General features: G+C 48.9%; 7 protein-coding genes across 7 annotated transcripts; 5 read left to right on the forward strand and 2 right to left on the reverse strand.

The window, feature by feature from the left end:
- Positions 1-536: 536 nt before the first annotated feature.
- Positions 537-2561, forward strand: GT037_004218 (siderochrome-iron transporter-like protein sit1; the record flags this gene model as incomplete). The annotated part of the gene is made up of 4 exons (XM_038929265.1): positions 537-975; positions 1059-1516; positions 1575-2112; positions 2182-2561. 4 exons carry the CDS (start codon positions 537-539, stop codon positions 2559-2561), a joined length of 1815 nt encoding a protein of 604 aa, XP_038787537.1.
- A 578-nt stretch (positions 2562-3139) lies between these two features.
- On the reverse strand, positions 3140-4230 carry GT037_004219 (uncharacterized protein; the record flags this gene model as incomplete). Its single annotated transcript, XM_038929266.1, has 3 exons — positions 3140-3643; positions 3691-3940; positions 3995-4230. The coding sequence occupies 3 exons, from the start codon at positions 4228-4230 to the stop codon at positions 3140-3142; spliced, it is 990 nt and encodes a 329-aa protein (XP_038787538.1).
- Positions 4231-4879: 649 nt separating this feature from the next.
- On the forward strand, positions 4880-5200 carry GT037_004220 (uncharacterized protein; the record flags this gene model as incomplete). The annotated part of the gene is made up of 1 exon (XM_038929267.1): positions 4880-5200. One exon carries the CDS (start codon positions 4880-4882, stop codon positions 5198-5200), a length of 321 nt encoding a protein of 106 aa, XP_038787539.1.
- Positions 5201-5397: 197 nt separating this feature from the next.
- GT037_004221 (uncharacterized protein) lies at positions 5398-5878 on the forward strand (the record flags this gene model as incomplete). Its single annotated transcript, XM_038929268.1, has 2 exons — positions 5398-5623; positions 5799-5878. The coding sequence occupies 2 exons, from the start codon at positions 5398-5400 to the stop codon at positions 5876-5878; spliced, it is 306 nt and encodes a 101-aa protein (XP_038787540.1).
- A 1341-nt stretch (positions 5879-7219) lies between these two features.
- GT037_004222 (uncharacterized protein) lies at positions 7220-7741 on the forward strand (the record flags this gene model as incomplete). The annotated part of the gene is made up of 1 exon (XM_038929269.1): positions 7220-7741. The coding sequence occupies one exon, from the start codon at positions 7220-7222 to the stop codon at positions 7739-7741; it is 522 nt and encodes a 173-aa protein (XP_038787541.1).
- Positions 7742-9806: 2065 nt separating this feature from the next.
- On the reverse strand, positions 9807-11359 carry GT037_004223 (cytochrome p450 oxidoreductase; the record flags this gene model as incomplete). Its single annotated transcript, XM_038929270.1, has 5 exons — positions 9807-9908; positions 9958-10047; positions 10107-10908; positions 10958-11217; positions 11273-11359. 5 exons carry the CDS (start codon positions 11357-11359, stop codon positions 9807-9809), a joined length of 1341 nt encoding a protein of 446 aa, XP_038787542.1.
- A 1505-nt stretch (positions 11360-12864) lies between these two features.
- Positions 12865-14886, forward strand: GT037_004224 (uncharacterized protein; the record flags this gene model as incomplete). The annotated part of the gene is made up of 6 exons (XM_038929271.1): positions 12865-13065; positions 13127-13427; positions 13483-13542; positions 13595-13644; positions 13700-14103; positions 14157-14886. 6 exons carry the CDS (start codon positions 12865-12867, stop codon positions 14884-14886), a joined length of 1746 nt encoding a protein of 581 aa, XP_038787543.1.
- Positions 14887-17130: the final 2244 nt, after the last annotated feature.

Below are 17130 nucleotides of genomic sequence, written 5' to 3' on the forward strand. Positions count from 1 at the left end.
GGTAACTTCGAGTCATTGTTGCCCTTGGTACGCTAGCAACCATACTTTCGGAGTGTACGCCACGTGGCGAGAACTACATCGCTCCATCATGTATCGAGTTCAATCCGATGATCCGTCCAGCATGATTGAGCTAAGTAGCCGTTATGGCTCCCAAAGAAAGACCGCCAAGGTCTCGACCAGGCCGTTCCCGAGTTTCGGAGCTTCGGATATTGACGCCAAGCCAGCGAAAATTTGCATCTAATCTTATCAATCAGTCTTAGCTGGACGCTATATCTCATGCAGGGCAGCATGCACGATATCTCACTGGATCGCCATGTACGAGAAGCTTTCCGGTGGTTCGGGACATGTTCCCAGAGAGGAAAAGTGATGGTGAATGTACGGAGTTGTTTGCCAATTCTAACCATGTCAGGCCACCTGGGCATTCACCTACCCATGGTCGACTCGCGCAGCGTTGGTACAAATAAGAAACCTCGCAGCGCACGCTGAGACCAGTATACTCTCTCACTGCAACCTCTCGTTCCAACCAGCCAATCGCCATGTCTCACCGTAGCGATGCTGACGTTGACAAGAACGTGCAGCTCAGCACCACGGTGACAGGCCTCGATTCACATGGGAAGCAAGAAAGCGACTTCACCACCTCCAACCAGAAGCCTCGGTCTCCAGCAGCACTGTCCAGTGCAAAGTCTCCCGGTGTCCTACGTATCGAAGCGCTCAATGCACACACATCTTTCATCAACCGCTGCTGCATCTTCTTCGGCATCTTCCTCGTCGCGTATGCATATGGTTTGGACGGCACGCTGCGGTACACTTACCAGCCTTATGCCACTGCGGGATTCCAGGAGCACTCGACCTTGGCCACGATCAATGTTCTGAGGAGTGTTATTGCTGCTGCTGCGCAGCCTACTGCGGCCAAGATCGCGGACGTGTTCGGCCGAGTCGAAGTCGTCGTCCTTTCCATCTTCTTCTACATACTCGGTAGGTCCCCCGGATCCGCATGGATATGTTATAGTGACGAGATGTCCGCCTCCTATCGTTTTTGCTAACACGGAAGTTTGCAGGAACGGTCATCGAGGCTGCTAGCAAAGATGTCGAGTCTTTTGCAACAGGTGCCGTTTTCTACCAGATTGGGTACACGACTATTATTGTTCTTATCGAAGTCATCATAGCGGATATCACATCCCTTCGCTCACGTCTCTTCTTCTCCTATATCCCCGCCATCCCGTTTTTAATCAACACATGGGTTAGCGGAGACGTCAGCCAGGCTGTGCTCATTAAGACGACTTGGAGATGGGGTGTAGGCATGTGGTGCATCATCTACACTGTGTGCTGCATTCCCCTAGTTGCTTCGCTCATGTGGTCGAGTCGACAAGCCCGGAAGGCGGGCGCACTCGACAAATACCAGACACCGTATCAGGTCCATGGCAGTAGTGTCAAGAATCTGCTAATGGCGCTCTTCTGGCAGATGGACGTTCCTGGCATCGTGCTGCTGATTGCTGTGTTTGGCTGCATTCTAACGGTGAGTTGGCGCACTTTATTCATCTATTGAATGTTTGCTGTGCTGACTTGTTGAAAAGCCTTTTACCATTGCGGGTGGCGAACAGTCACAATGGGGCACGGCTAAGGTTATCGCCCCCCTTGTTATCGGGTTCCTGTGCCTTCCCGTCTTCGTCGTATGGGAACGTAGAGCACCGCATCCAATGCTTCCCTTCTACCTGCTGAAGGACCGTGCGGTCTGGGGTGCTCTGGGAATTGCTTGTACCCTGAACTTCGCATGGACCATGCAAGGCGACTTTCTGTACACCGTACTCGTCGTTGCGTTTGACGAATCGGTCAAGAGCGCGACTCGCATCAGCTCTTTGTACAGTTTCACGTCCGTCATCACTGGGCTGATCCTCGGTGGTATTGTTTTCAAGGTCCGCCGTCTGAAGCCCTTCATCATTGCAGGAACATGTCTCTTCGTGGTGGCTTTTGGCCTCCTGATCCACTACCGTGGTGGCTCGGGCGACTCTTCGCACTCTGGCATCATTGGCGCACAGATATGCTTGGGTATCGCGGGCGGTATGTTTCCGTATCCTGCGCAGGCGAGCATTCAGGCTGCGACGAAACACGAGCGTAAGTACTTTCTTTCCGTCGCCGCCTGCCGTTGAATCGATAATACGCAATGCTGACGATTGATGATAGATGTCGCCATCGTCACGGGCATCTACCTCGCTACCTACAACATTGGAAGCGCGCTTGGCAACACGGTCTCAGGCGCCATGTGGCAGCAGATCATACCGAATGAGCTGGTCCGACGAACCGGTGATGCATCACTCGCGGCCACCGTCTACGGCGATCCGTTCACCTTTGCGGCTTCGTATCCCGTGGGTACGGTGGAGCGTACTGCTGTGATAGAGGCATATCGGCATGTGCAGCGGCTACTCTGCATTGCGGGCATCTGTCTAGCAGTTCTTCTTGTCGCCTTCTCGCTCGTCATCCGAGACCCGAAGTTGGGCAAAGAGCAGAGTTTGGAGGATGCGGAGGAGAGTGCTGCTGTGGTGAGCTCGAATAGTAGGCACTAAGTGCCGTTGGGACCTAGAACGCTGCGTTTACCGTAAGCAGTATTAATGGATGTTTTCTGTGACTACAAATGATGGGAAGGTGGTAGCTATGCGGTGCCTGTAGCTCGTGCTTGTTGATACCATGACAATTAGCTGTTGGTATAGTCACGCCCGCATTCCAAGGGCTCGATTGCGTCAGAAAACCATGGCGAAGCAATTCCTATTGGAGGGAGGTGTGTGCACGTAACTATGGAAGACGTCAATGGCAAGTGTACGGGTGTTGGAGTGTAGGAAGGCACTACCACGAGAATGTCGAAGCATCTCCTCAACACGACCAAGGAAATAAGGATGTACAGGTGTTGTACAGTTGTATTGGAGAAGCTAAAGGAGTGTAGTAGTGCCTCTGTCAGCTGCTAATGTACAAGATGAAGTTCAAAAACTGATAGGCCTCGACACCTACAATCCATCTGGAAAACATTCTACCACTTGGTTTTACTCAAAATCGCCGTCACCCTCACCACAGTCGTCGTTTTCGCCAAGGTCGTCGTCTCCGCAGTCGCTGCCGTCATCATCGTTTTGATTGCCACTATCGATGGTCCTCAACTGCTGAGTAAAGGATTGCGACTTCGGGGGATATCGGCCAGAGGCATGCCCATTAAAGCCGCTGCCGCCTTGTCTGTTGCAAGTCTAGTGTCGGACGTGTGTGGTATATGCTCGTCGTAGACGCCATCGGTGAATGCACAGCATGGAAGACCAAGCACTGCACAGTTCGTACACAGGTCGGCAAAGAGCTTTACCGGGACGCATTCCCTGTTTGGGAAGGTTTTGGCCTTGGTCGAGAACGAGAGAAGCCTACAGGTCTCACAAGAGAAGCCACGATTCTTATTGGCTACTCGAGAGAGCCCATATTCTGATCGAAGCATTTGAGCGATGATATTGTCATTGGGTCTCCTACCGCCAGGCAGCATGACGATATCATTGTTGGCATCTTGGAACCGAATGGTCTGGCTCATGAAGTCGTACTCGGTCTGTACGACAAGTGCTGCTCCCTGAGTCTTAGGAATCCAAGCATGGTTGTGGTTTGGTCGAGCATTGGTTAAACACTGGAGGATGTTATGGCTTTAGCATAGTTTTTCAGTGATCCTGGTACTTGAGGGTCGATTCGCTCCTTGCTGATGTTGGATTGAACATACTCAAATTGCCACTTCCTAGAGGATACTGAAAACTCCCATTCGATACGGACTGCGAATGAGTTTGCCTGGTCCCAGTTCTTGAATGAACCAATGGCTGCTACTCGTGCCCAGGCATGTGGGTGTGTCGTTCCATCCTTTCGGACCTCGATAACGAAGTTGAAATGCGACCCAGGAGGAGGGAGGTGAACATGCTCCTTCTTGCCATACCTAGCGCGGAAACTGATAACCCCTTCACGCTAACCATTCTTGTAGACACAGTACTTGAACACGTTGACTCGTTCCGATTCGGCTGGGATTGAGACCTGTTCGGCACATCGATATACGGCCATAGGTATGAACAAACCAGTCTTACTGTCTGTGATGTTGTCGCCGGTCCGAATGAGGAGGTGTTTATGTTCAAGCACTCCGTATTCGTGTAATAGCGAGCTGCAATTCGCGCCGTACTCAATGCCACTCGAAGCGAGTCCACGGCCGATGAAACCATGCCATCCAGTCATGCGGAATACTTACTTAGGCATTTCCTGTGACACAGCGCTGAAATCTCGCTATTCTGTTCACAAGTGTTGGCTGAAAAGTGGGTCCAAAGTCTCTTTCACCTCTGCTACGCAGTCTGCAGGTGAGTGAAATTGACTCATACCCAAAGTGTATGGTCCGTCACTTGGAGAGCAAACGCATCTTTTCATAAACTTCTCACTGCTTCTGTAAGATCATCATCAGTATTTTTTTGCATGGTCTCCTCACACAGCTTCGAGGACCTTCGTTTGTTATTTAGACATAACAAGCTACCTAACGTCACAAGGCGGAAGTAAGTACCACGAAGGTACTTCCGCAAAACTGCTGCATTTACTGACACTTCAGCACTTCGCAGAGATAAAAACGATCATAAGTCTTCATATGGCGCCCTACGTCCCGAAAGAATATCCTCAAGAGCGTGGCTGGAAACAAGCGGGTGATGCATTGGATGCACACGAGATCGAGCTCTGCAAGAACGGTCCTGCACCTCCCTATTATCTCGTTGAACGCCGAAGGACAGTTGAAGGCAGATACAGAATCGGTTACACGGGACTGTTCACATCTTCATAGACTTCGGAGCGCGCTCCCCGCCCCTTCTCCGCCGAAAGTCTGCAGAAAACTCCGACCCCAAAGATGGCTCAGGAGTTCGATCTCAATCGACCGGATTATCGTGGCGTCTTCCACGTCCCTATCACATATAAAGCTGGCCCTGAAATCGAAGGGCAATTTTCCGGGTCTCCCGCAAGGGCGCTTGCGTCGGCACTTGCTGGTCGTGGCGTGAAGTGTAGATACGGTGACCTCACACAGGTGGTTACAGAGGCGGACGTCAAAGCGACATTTGCATCAATTTCCACGAAAGAGACGCAATTATCCGACAAGTATACACTGTACCATCCTGCGGACCGCAACAGCCTTGTCTTCGAGGTCAACATTGCCGTAGTCGCGCGAGCGTAGAAGCAAAGCTTGATTCTCTTCTATCCTTTTATGAACGCTGATCGCGCTGGCTACAACCATTTCTACAACATTCAGAATCGGCCACTCATTTATGCTCAATGGTCAACAGGGCGGCAAGCGTCGTTCCCGCCAATAGTGCTAAGTTGTCTGCCAAAGTTCAAGTTGGCCAAGAATCCAACCTATGAAGTCATGCATGTATGCATCGACACTCTCTGGATCATTGCACGTACCTTCTTCAACGACGATTGTTTGTCAACGAAACCGATCCTAGCTTCGCCACGAAACTGCTTAGGAAGGAACCATTGCCAACGTTAAATCATGTAGTGGAGAAGAATGAAGAAGGTGTGTTCCATAGTTGGTATTCCCCGAACGTATTGCGAATGAGACTAACAGACGACAAAGAGCCTAAGAGGCAACAGGCCGGTATGTAAATCGAGCCTCTATTCCTCAGCAATGCAACATTTCTATTCTTTGTTCAAAGTTTTGTTTATAGCTTGCGTACCTTGCCTTAGAGATTTCGCCTTTCATCTCACGTGATGACCATCTCTGTGCTACTAAGATCGTCGTATCGTTGTGTCGTTTTGCTGATTATCTGTAGTTGCCATGACAATTCAAGAGCAAATCGAGCTCATCAACACCGTTCTCCCCAACGTGTGCGCCAATGACGACCCAGGTTAAGAGAACATGCTGGTGGATTTATGCCAGAGGCTATCAGGTGAGCAGTGGCAAAGCGAAGCCGATGCTGAAGCGCCAGCGAAACGTGTTCGACAGGCTGGCTGCCCTAAGCCCAAACATCGCGTAAGTTACATCGTCCTCCATCGTTCCTACAGTACCCCAAGCTCTTGCACCCCGCCCAAAGTAGATTCACTTGCATGTTAGCATGACTGCACTACAATTATAAGATGTCCGGTGTTGTCTCAGTCGCACCGCCAACTTCACCAAAGGGCAAGGAGAACGAGGGCCGCACGACGCCCAAGAGAGAAACTACCTAGGTAAACATCTCATTTGAGCAGAGTACTTCTTCCTACTACAACGACGAGCAGTAGAGCTATGTAGACATATACAGAGAATCTAGAAGCTTACAATCCTATTAACTTCTATAATCTCTCCTATTAGGAGCTAATGTAAGCTGCAAAGTAGAGCTTACTATCTCTACCTATTCGGTTTTTCTCTTGTCTAAGGTGGCCGGCCAAGACGCAAAGCTGCTCAATGAGCCATCGAACAAATAAACATATCCTACTCTCTACAAACGTGCGGATATCTTGCACTTGGAACATCTAGATAGAAGTATACATCGCATCATTTGAGGTGTTCTAGCTTAGCTTATATAACAATAATGACTAGTCAGGAGTAATAGGGGTGTATATCAAGTAACTCTGAGAAGCTTTGGTTCTTTGGAATGCAGAGATCTTTCGGTCTTTAGGTTGAGTTGGATCGTGTTAGGCGATGAGCTGTCAGAGTACTACAGACCATTGCTTATTTTATCCGCTTGTCACAAGGTACCGTCGGGTAAAGGCATGGGTAGCGCGTGATTCGTGCGGGAATCTATTGCTAGAAGACTTTCCATAGCGCACCGTTCTGAATGGAGAAAGTGAAGCAGGTGAAGGAGGCGATGGGCCGAGAATTCCAAGGTTTCCATCAGACTTGGCAGCGCTGTCCGTGCGCAGGCATCTATCGTCTCAAGCCATTCGTGGCAGCAGGGTAGCGAGGCTCCGCTCTTTGATCGTTTCTCATTCGTAGTCGGCAGCGCAGCTGCTTCATCGTGTTCGCATTCATCAAATCCGTGCGCAGGCAACACCCGCCCAGCCCTTAGTGAATCCTTAGAGCCAGCACAATACGCGACTACCGGTGCCTCTCGGTTGCGTCACATATGTGCTGTCCTTGACTGAACTATAAGTTCGCTGAGTCGGGCTACGCTTGAGCTGTTCACATCAAAGCAACCGCATCCTTACTACATTCGTCAAGTTCGGGCCCCTATATTGCACTTGGCATCAGATCAACTTCTTTCGCGCCACCACCATGAATAACCTTGCCCAACCATGGTTGAGTGAGCTTTCCATCCCTTCGGAATACAGTTTTGTCGGCTACAGACACTGGGGCTTTACCATTTACCGCACCGGATACGGACCTTCTTCCGACCAGCAATGGCAGCGACTTCTCGAAACCATCCAGACTAGTGCGCATGACGAAGCAAGAAGCGTAACCGAATCTACCAAAGACGATCCTGCATTTCAGGTATTGTGGTCGCTGTTCCGTCTCGATGCACGCTCAGATCCTGCCCTAGCCGGCCTCGACATAGACCAACTTCGTCAGTTGTACAACCGTAGCAGTAGCGAAGGTAGCCAGCCAATGAACGCAGACTTTAACTGGCACCGAATATTCCTTTTCGCTGACGACGAGGTTCTGTCAGACCCTGCCGCTTCTATCGTCAAGTGTGTAGATGCTGAATACCGTGTAGAGGACTATATTTCGCGGAACCCAAGGGTGGGTGGACAACGTTACTTTGGCTGGATGCGAATAGAGCCTAGAAGCGTAGCATAGCTCTGGGCCGAATTAGGTCAATCTGAAATGAGTGATATCGCACCTCCGACTATTGGGGGAAGTCACTCGGTGACCTGGAAAGGACAGTTGCCACGCGGACGAGCACGAGAGTCTTGATCCTTCATAAACGAAGCATTTTAGGTTTAGAGCCACTTCAGTCCAATACTGTCGTCATGAACGTGTCTACAATTGTGAAGAAGGAGGACTTTGTAGAGTATGATGAGTATCTGGATACGACGGGAGGGCTGTTTGGGCCAGATGTTGTTGTGCGTGCGGTGCATGATGGAGGATTGAACGTATTGGTTTCCGTTATTTCAAGCGTATAGTCGTAAATGAATCTGTAGCAGAAGGCTGTGGTATATTCCGAATACGCATAATCACTTGGGTAGGTACATCTTGGTCGCAAGTGTACCGCGTAGTCGTCGTCTCCTTTACGATTAAGTTTGGGATGTAGAGAAAGCTCCTCAGATTAGTGTAGTCACGCAAGGTACGCGCATCTTGCAGGGGTAGCGCTGATGTGTAGGTGAGCTTGCTAGATTAGAATGTTTTGTAATGGTGATGTGGTCCCAGCGTTGAGGCGAAGTCAGGCTGTTCTGACCCCGCACTACATAGACAGCCACCTCCACCGGAGGCTGCAAGTCGTACGGTGGTGCCACCATGCCACCTCAGAATATGTGGTATGCTTCTGCCTGTGGAGAAGTACTCAGTGCGACTTTGTGGAAAACCAGAGTTTTTTGATCATGAGAGCGTTGGTGATAGCAGTCTTGGATCTGCTTGAGTCGCTTTGACCACTTGAACTCGAAGGATGGAGTCATCATGCCCGCACTCGGGACAGAGAGAGGTGGTACTATATTTCTGCAAAAGATGGAAGCTACACGTTACACTTTCAGTGTCGTGTAATTATCTGATCTGGCGTTTTGTTATATTTGCATCCCTTTGCGTATATACTTTTGGAGCAAACCCACTCATACAAAGCCTGCAACATTACCAACAAACCAACCGACTTATCACGTCTATCATATTCCTACAGACATGTCTCATCACACGCTAAACAACTTCCTTCACCACCCCAGCATCTCCAACCTTGTCGAATTGTATGAACCAATACGATACTTTGGTCGCACCCCACGGACAGGACAAGAAAAGCCCCTGCTCTCTGACGGACACTTTAGAAGAAGTGCTTACCATGAAACGAGCTTCTCGTCCGACTTCGATCTTCGCGAGACATCCGAAGCGTACTTTCTCGAAGGCGAATTTTCCGGTATCAGCGGCGGCACCGCAATCAAACTACACTGGCTAGACGAACGAACACTGCGTGTTGAAGGCATCATCCACAAAACGGACTTGAAGACAGAATGGGATGCCGGTCCAGCAGAGAATAGGTCACAAGACCAACCAGAGTCACCGCAGTATGGGCGTGATGTGGATGACGAAGGTAAGGGGCTCAATGTACTGGTGGTTGTTCAGGGGCCGGAACAATGCATTGATGGTGCTAAGACGCCGGCAAAAAGATTAGTGACAGTCAAGACGTGGTGGAATGAGCGTTGAGATGGGCTTTTTACTCGCAACTTTTCGTTTCCAACACCCGTCAATGTAGATGCTGTTCGAGCGAAACTAAGTCGAGGTGTTTTGACAATCATGGTGCCGAAGATTGATAATAGTCTTTTGAAGACCAAAGAGATTCATGTAGGAAGTTTGGATAATGAATAAGCCAAGCAATAGGTACTGTGGTACTTGCGCCTACTGCACCAATCTCGTGGGAACAAAAGAATCCATGAAATCTGAACATATTCTCCTGACTCTTATTTGCCGGCGTTTCTTTCCCATGTACCCAATGTTCGAGATCATTATTCAGTTCTTCACGTCATCTTTTGCCTCACCGTACTAAATACTTTACCCTGTGCTTGAAACATATAACAAGTCAGTACTACAAAGTAGTGTTTGATATCTAGCTGTATACCTACTGTTATCCTACTACTGCAATTCTACTTCTCTTATCTTATCGCCTCTTATTGCTCGCTAACAAAACAGCGCCATTGTACTAGAATCGTAGTTGTTCTCTAGGTTAGAATCTCTTTCGATTCTTGATCTTAACGAAGAAGTTGTTCTGCTTTACAAACCACTTGTTCTCTAGAGTCCATTCCTTTTCAGGGTGTGCTAGTTGGAACTATACAGTTAACACAACTTCTAAGCTAAGCGTAATAGCCTTGACCTACTTCGAATTTCCAGAGTAACTGTGGGACGATCTTACTCATTTCGAGTAGCGATATGTGCTTGCCGATGCAAGTACGCGAGCCTGCTCCAAACTGATCCGTATCAGTGGTGACCTATCGATTGTGTGATACTGAGTTACTGAAATACTGACCGCTAGGATGGATCTCTGCATCACTTTCAAAACGTCAGGAGATGATTCCAACCATCTTTCGGGTCGGAATAAATCCGCATCTTTTCCAAAGACTCGCTGATCGCGATGCAACACCCATGGACAGATACCAACGACTGTTCCGCCGGGAAGCCACTGGCCCGCGATGTGGAGACCGCCCATGGGTAATTCGCGTTCGAGGAGGAGACCAACTGCGGGATGCAATCTCATGGCCTCTTTGATGACTGCTTGAAAATATAGCATTTGGTTTGACTCCCCATATGAGATAGGATGAATATCGCAATCCCGGTCCCCGACAACAGTGTCTATCTCAGCAAGAACCCTTTCCAAAACGTATGGATTCTTGAGCATGTAATAAAGGATAGATCGTAATGATATGGCAGTTGTATCACTCCCTGCAAAGACATTGGAGTTTGCGTATGACAAAACCTGACGCTTGTCAACTAGTTGTGGGTTTTCCTTGTGCGCTTGAAGGAAGAATCCCAGAAAATCCTTACGGTCTGAAGGCTCTGATGTGCGAGCCTGCACCTGTTCTAGTGTAAACTTGACGATATGGTTCGTCGAGAGCATCTTCATTATCAGAGGATTCTTGAGCAGGAAACGGTCAAGAACAGGCATCTGGCCAACCTGGAAACCATTCTTAGCGCATGCAGGGAGAAAAAGTGGTTGCAAAATCCTCACCACAGCAAAATATCCTAGTCTCCACTCGATATCCTCGATGACTCCTTGGACGTCTTCTCCAGTATCGAGGAACCCCAGCTTTTTGCTAAACGTTATTTCTCCACTGCTGTACGTCAGTACTGCAAGACAGTACGATTTGCCCGTATACTCACATAACGTCAAAGGCATAGAACTGCAGCCATTTCCCCAAATCGCATGTTCTGGTTTTCTCCACATATTCTTCAGTGAGTCTCCGGCAGAACATTTGAGACGTGGTATCGACGAAAGGTTCATACTGCAACAATGATGTCATACTGTATGCGTGTGCAACTGGCCGCTTGATAGAAGCATGGAAATCTGGGCGAGTTGTATTGAAGATGTTCTCGAGCGGCTTCCCGTCGCTGATATTTTGCTGCACGTGATAAAAATCAGACTGAAGGACATCAGCAGGTACGTTCAATGGACTTTGAGTCAGGGATCAGTCATACCTTTTTGAGGGCGCTCTTCAGGCCATACAGTATCTGCACCGCCTCCGGATCGGCCACAGAGACCGTGTTCGGTCCGATACGCACCATGTCTGATGAGTGTTGACGGTGCAGCCGGATCAATGTGTCCTGATGACTGTTCCCTAGAACATCGTAGAGACGCCAAAGATTCGTAAACGAAGCGGCGAATGGGCCAGGTAACTGTCGTAGTCCTGCTTGGTAGCGTGTACGTACTAGGTGAATAGAGAACGCAAGGGCAACTAAAGCCGCCCCAAACACTAAACGTGTATGTAGATAATCCATGTCGAATTCCGTCCGAGAAGACTCTGCGTCAATTGAATACAAGATTATATCTCAATTCGATTGCTGCACGCTTAGAGTATCAAAACAATCTACGAGCAGTGTGTAGGGCGGTTTGACAAAACAAGCTGAAACGACGAGCTTTTTTGAATGACTTGGCCAATAGCTTGTCATATGTGCACAAGTGGAAGAACGGTGTCCTCCAGATTATTACGACCGGTTTTCTTGATCTGGTATTTTAAACATTTCCTTGCGCAAGCGGTAGCAGAATGCAAGACTTATCGACCCCGCCTCCTAACCGCTTTCCGCTTTGCGGTGGTTCGCCACGCTCAGGATTTCGCCTGAGCGTGCGAAAAATACAGAGGGTCAAACGAACGACGATCTCGGCTTCGGATCGAAAAGTGAGCTTGTATTGCCGCAACCGATATGCGAAATAGCATCGGCATCTTCGGGAACCCATATAGCCTCGGTCTCGCCTGGTAGAGTTTCTTGGTTCCGGATGAGCCGGTGGTCGCCGTTCGCTCGTAAGCCCACGCAATACCTAGGAGTTCAGATTTAGTGCCGAAACTCCACATTACGGGAAGACGCAGCTTGATTGTCGGGATCTATGCAACTGCGGGATCTGCCATCCTCATATCCGGTGAGTTCCAGATGCAGAAGCCACTATGCAACGCACGAATCAATCAGTAGGAACTACCTCCCACTGCCACGTGGTTTATGAATTCGAAATGGCTTCGATCGGATCGACGTGGAAACAGACAGTACTACTGTATAAGCTGTCGTCGCCGTGTGGCGCTTTCTCAGGCCTGCATGTGCACGCGTCGGCAGTTGCAGCGGTAGGCATCATCTAGAGTCTCCTTCCGACTTGCACAACATGATGAAAGCACACAGGGCCAAAGTCTGCTTCTTTCTAATATCATGCTGCATACATTCGTGAACAATAAAGGCGCTTCAGTCATAGCACAATGGTATGCGAGAGATAATATCATCAGACATCACACGGACTCGCCTTCGCCAGTCACGATTGACAATTTCCAATGCCATAGCGCGGATTTTTCATCCGACCATCCGTCCGCCATGGCTGTACTATCCGATCGTTAACTGCACGTCCCGTGGCGTTCGAGTGCTGTTGGTTGGTAAGATCAAGCACGATCGAACTTTGCGGGGTATAGCTGTTGTGGGGGTATCTGGGGTAAGGTAAATATGCAATATCTATATCTGGTGCCTCTTGCATGCGATGATTTGGCAATGATCTCAATGCGTCTGTGCCTGAGCTGATACTTCAACTGATCAACATGTCGGATATGCCGAAAACTCTCGAGAAGCCAAGCACGGAAGTTGAGCGTCATGAACAAGTCGACATAGTCCCTAAGAACTCAGCCGTCTATGCAAAGGGAGAAGAACAGACGATACACTTGAAGACGGCGATTGCTCTGATAGCAATGGGTGTCTTACAATTCACTACACTGTTAGCACTGGTTGGCCCACCTACAGTGGTAAGCTGAGCTCTGTCTCATTGTCGTTGTGTCCTTCGATAGACTAATCACTGGACTATAGCTCGACAATATTGCTTCAGCGTTTCCCAATCCGCAATTGAGGTACTGGATAATCAATGCTTCCACACTGGTTCAAGCTGCACTCGGTCCTTTCTTTTCCTCGGTTTCAGACGCGTTCCAAATCCGGAAAGGCATAATATTGGGCTTGGTCATACTGGCTATCATCGGTTCGGCTATCATACCAAATTCTGAGTCCATCTACCGAGTTGTCGGTGGGTCGATCATGATTGGTTTCGGACTCGCGTCAGCTCCGTTGAGCTACGCTGTTCCTAGTGAAATTGTGCCACGAAGATGGAGATCAGGTCAGTCCCCTCTTGGCAACAACTGCAGCTGTACTGTGCTTATAGATTGAGACAGTCTGTCAGGGTTTCATCAACATGTGTGGCACTTTGGGGGCTATCACAGGGCCTCTCGTTAGTAAGTTGGCTTGCTAGGACCATTTCCTACATGGAGGTCTGACAAGCTCTAGTCAGTGCATTTACAAAGAACAATCCAACTCAAGGTTGGCGTAACTTCTACGTGAGTTTACACTACTACCGGCATGAGCTATTGGGACCTCATTGATCGATGATAGTGGCTTCAAACAGGGCTTTGGGCTTTCAGCGCCGTTGGCATCTTGATTGGCTATTCGCCGCCGATAAGGACCATGGACGGATCCACATTCCACTCGAACCTTAGACACATAGATTGGATCGGATCAGTGATTCTTACTGCAGCTATCACATTATTCTGCGCTGGATTCAACTTTCAGTCCACGTATGGATGGAGCAGCGGACAATTTCTTGGCCCTCTTATCTCTGGATTCGTGGCTTTTGTTGCTTTTGGTCTTTATGAGACATACGGTACAAAGACAGGCATCATACCACACGAGCTCTTCAATGGAAACCGCAAGTATGGCTGGGCCATTTTGAACTTCGCAATCTTGTTCTTCATCGAAGGACTCACATTCTTCGCCATTATAACGTTCTACCCAGCGTTGTAAGTATAGATCTGCTTGTACATTATAGCATTACTAATGTGAGTTCACACAGGACAAGCGCGCTGTTCACTCCAAACCCTATACAAATAGCTGTCCGCCAGCTTCCGTTCTACTGCTTGATCGGTGGGGTCACGTTGATCTATGGCTGGGCAAGCAGCTACTTCAGGGACATCAAGTACAATTTATTCGTGGCATACATCATCTATACTGGCGGCATTGTCGGGCTCGCCACCGTACAGCCTGGACAATCTGCAGTGGCACTTGGCACTATCGCTCTTGCAGGCGTCGGTCTAGCTGGACCCTTGATATTGATCATTACTGGTGTACAACTTGCAGTGCCGCACCATCTTATCGCAACAGCAACAGCGATGGTGGTTTCCTGCCGCACCTTGGCTGCATCCATTTTTGTTGCCGCGTATTCGACAGCACTCTCGTATCGCCTCGGCACATACATTCCCTCGTATATCGCGAGAGCGGTCACTCAGGCAGGACTACCTGCTTCGTCCATAGGGCCCTTTATTGGAGCGTTCTCGAGCCACGATGACGCCGCACTGGCGCGAATTCCCGGAGTCACACCGGCAGTTCTCGGAGCGGCTGGTAAAGCAATGCAACAGGCATTTGCCGACGGCGTTCGCGTTGTTTTCATGATTGCCGCTCCGTTTGGGGCCGTTGCTTGTATCGTCTGCTTGTTCCTCCCAAGTTTCAAGGAGGTCATGGATCGAAAGATCGACGCACCAATTGAACATGCGAAAACGCATCACGGAGAGAAGGAGATGAATTGATGGCATCCGTAGTCTAGACGATGCAGCAGCGCGTCGCGAGCTACGAAACTGACCTTTGGCATGGGATAGAAGAACAAGCACAAGCACATCCCCCCGTCCTTCCCTTGTGTTACATGTACTGGCCTTCCAAGGCACAACATTATGTCAGACATTAAGGTCAATTTAACTAACGTGCTAGTAATAAGGCGCAGGCACAACACTGTTAAGTAACAGCGTATTGTATTATAGTAGAAGTGTGTTTCTAAACACTTACTTAGCTTTACTATATACAACTATGTATATGCTTATTCGGAAACTTTATTAATTAAAACTGAAGCTATAGATCTTATATAGTTTTAGAGAGCTACTATAGAGCTCTAGATAGTTGCCGTAAAGCTCGACGTTGAAAGAAGAGTGCGGTTTCGCCAGAGATAACCGTGGTTAATGGCAGGGGACCAGGTCAGACATCAAGATGGCTGTAATAGAAAGAGTCAATCAGCCTATTAGCGCTTTTCGTTAGTAAATTTACATGTAGTTTCCAAAAATTTGTTTGTGGGTAGATTGCTTCGCGCGCAAGCTCGCTTCACAATCAACATGCTGCAACATAATGCCAACACTTATACTGAGATTTTGAGGTCTATTATGTTACTATGCACTCTGCACTTGTAGTACCAAGAAACTGGATCCCTATCTAACGTTACTATCAATAAGCGAATAAATGTCTAGAAGGCCCAAATTTCGACGTCCATGTCCTAATTCTGCCGCCGTATTGATAGAAAACGATTGCAAATAAAGCAAAAAAGTACTGAATTGCTGCCATCTGTCCAAACGTGTTTGCAAATCCTTCTGCAAGTACCCAATCATATGCGTACAATGACAACAAGCAACCGGTCACACCACGTACGAGGAACACAACGACCAACACTTCCCCCGCTAGCATCGGATACAAATCGACGTTGTACGTAACAAGGACATTACTGGCGGCTGTAAGACCAAAGCCTTGCATAGCGTGGCCGACAGCCGGACCGATCCAGTGAGTTTTGTGTGCGAGACACAGACCGAACGCGGCAATACCCAGCGGTCCAATCACGGATGTAATTAGCAAGGGAGGGAGCCGATACTCGGGGAGGCGGACTGTGTTGTTACGTGCCGTCCAGTGGCTGCTTATGATGTCGATAAGACGGCCGCCAAAAAACATGGCTATCAAAGCACTTATCAGCCCAGCAAAGTTGAAGACACCAACGTCCCATAAATCGAAGCCGTAAGGAGCCTGCACAAGAACCCTGGCTGCTGTGACTTGAACAACGATGTTCCTGACTATCGATCAGCACATTGTCGTCGATGTATGTATTGCGGTACTACTTGCCATCCCACAAAAGTACCGATGGTCAGGCCAGCCCAAAGAACACTAGGATACGCGGCTATCGATACCATGTTCCAGACCACGGTTCTAGATTGCAACTCTTTGTTGTAACCAGAAGTTATAGATAGCCGCTGTGAGAAATCTTGCCGTGCATGCGTTTGGTTCTCGGCGTCTGCTGAGATGTCATTCTGGGCCGTTGCCAGATAAAAGGTCTCCTGAATCGTGAATATGCCGATGGCAAAGTTGACGGCCGCAGCAATTGCGATCCAGCCACAAAGCCAGCGCCAGCCGACGAATTCTGCAATAGCTGCATTGATTGCTGGACCCACGAAAAAGCCGCACGAAAGAGCGACGTGGAAAGTCATCATCATCGCCCCGCGTTGTTGAACATGGAACAGGTCCGCAACAACCGTGGGAATGGGAGCTTCGCCACCACCCGCGGCTATACCGGCAAGGACAGTAGCGGCCATCAGGGAGCTGTAAGATTTGGCGAAAGCAGACCAGCAATTGAAAACGCCCAGGCAAAGGGTTGCAAGCAGAAGTGCTGCCCGGCGGCCGCAGAGTCGTAGCATGGCCACCCATATGAAGTTTCCCAGACCGAGGGCGAGAACGCTAAATGATACTAGATAACCGGTTTCGATAGGCGTTTTCTGAAATTCTTCAGCTAAGGCTGTGATGGCTACCGTGAACTTGCTGGTATTAGCCGTTGACAGGAAGCTGAATAAACAGATTGTCCCGAACGTCAAGTACTTCTCTCCGTTTGGCCAATGCTGTGATGTTCAGTCACACCATTTGAGAAGATGGGATGTGATTTAATTTCAAATGCATACCAAAGGATTATTGGGATCCGGTAGGGTTGGATCTAAGGTTTTACGAAGCGTTGTGTTCTCTTTACTGTTTGA

Source organism: Alternaria burnsii (genome assembly GCF_013036055.1).
Source record: "Alternaria burnsii strain CBS107.38 chromosome Unknown 698, whole genome shotgun sequence".
Classification (NCBI taxonomy): domain Eukaryota; kingdom Fungi; phylum Ascomycota; class Dothideomycetes; order Pleosporales; family Pleosporaceae; genus Alternaria; species Alternaria burnsii.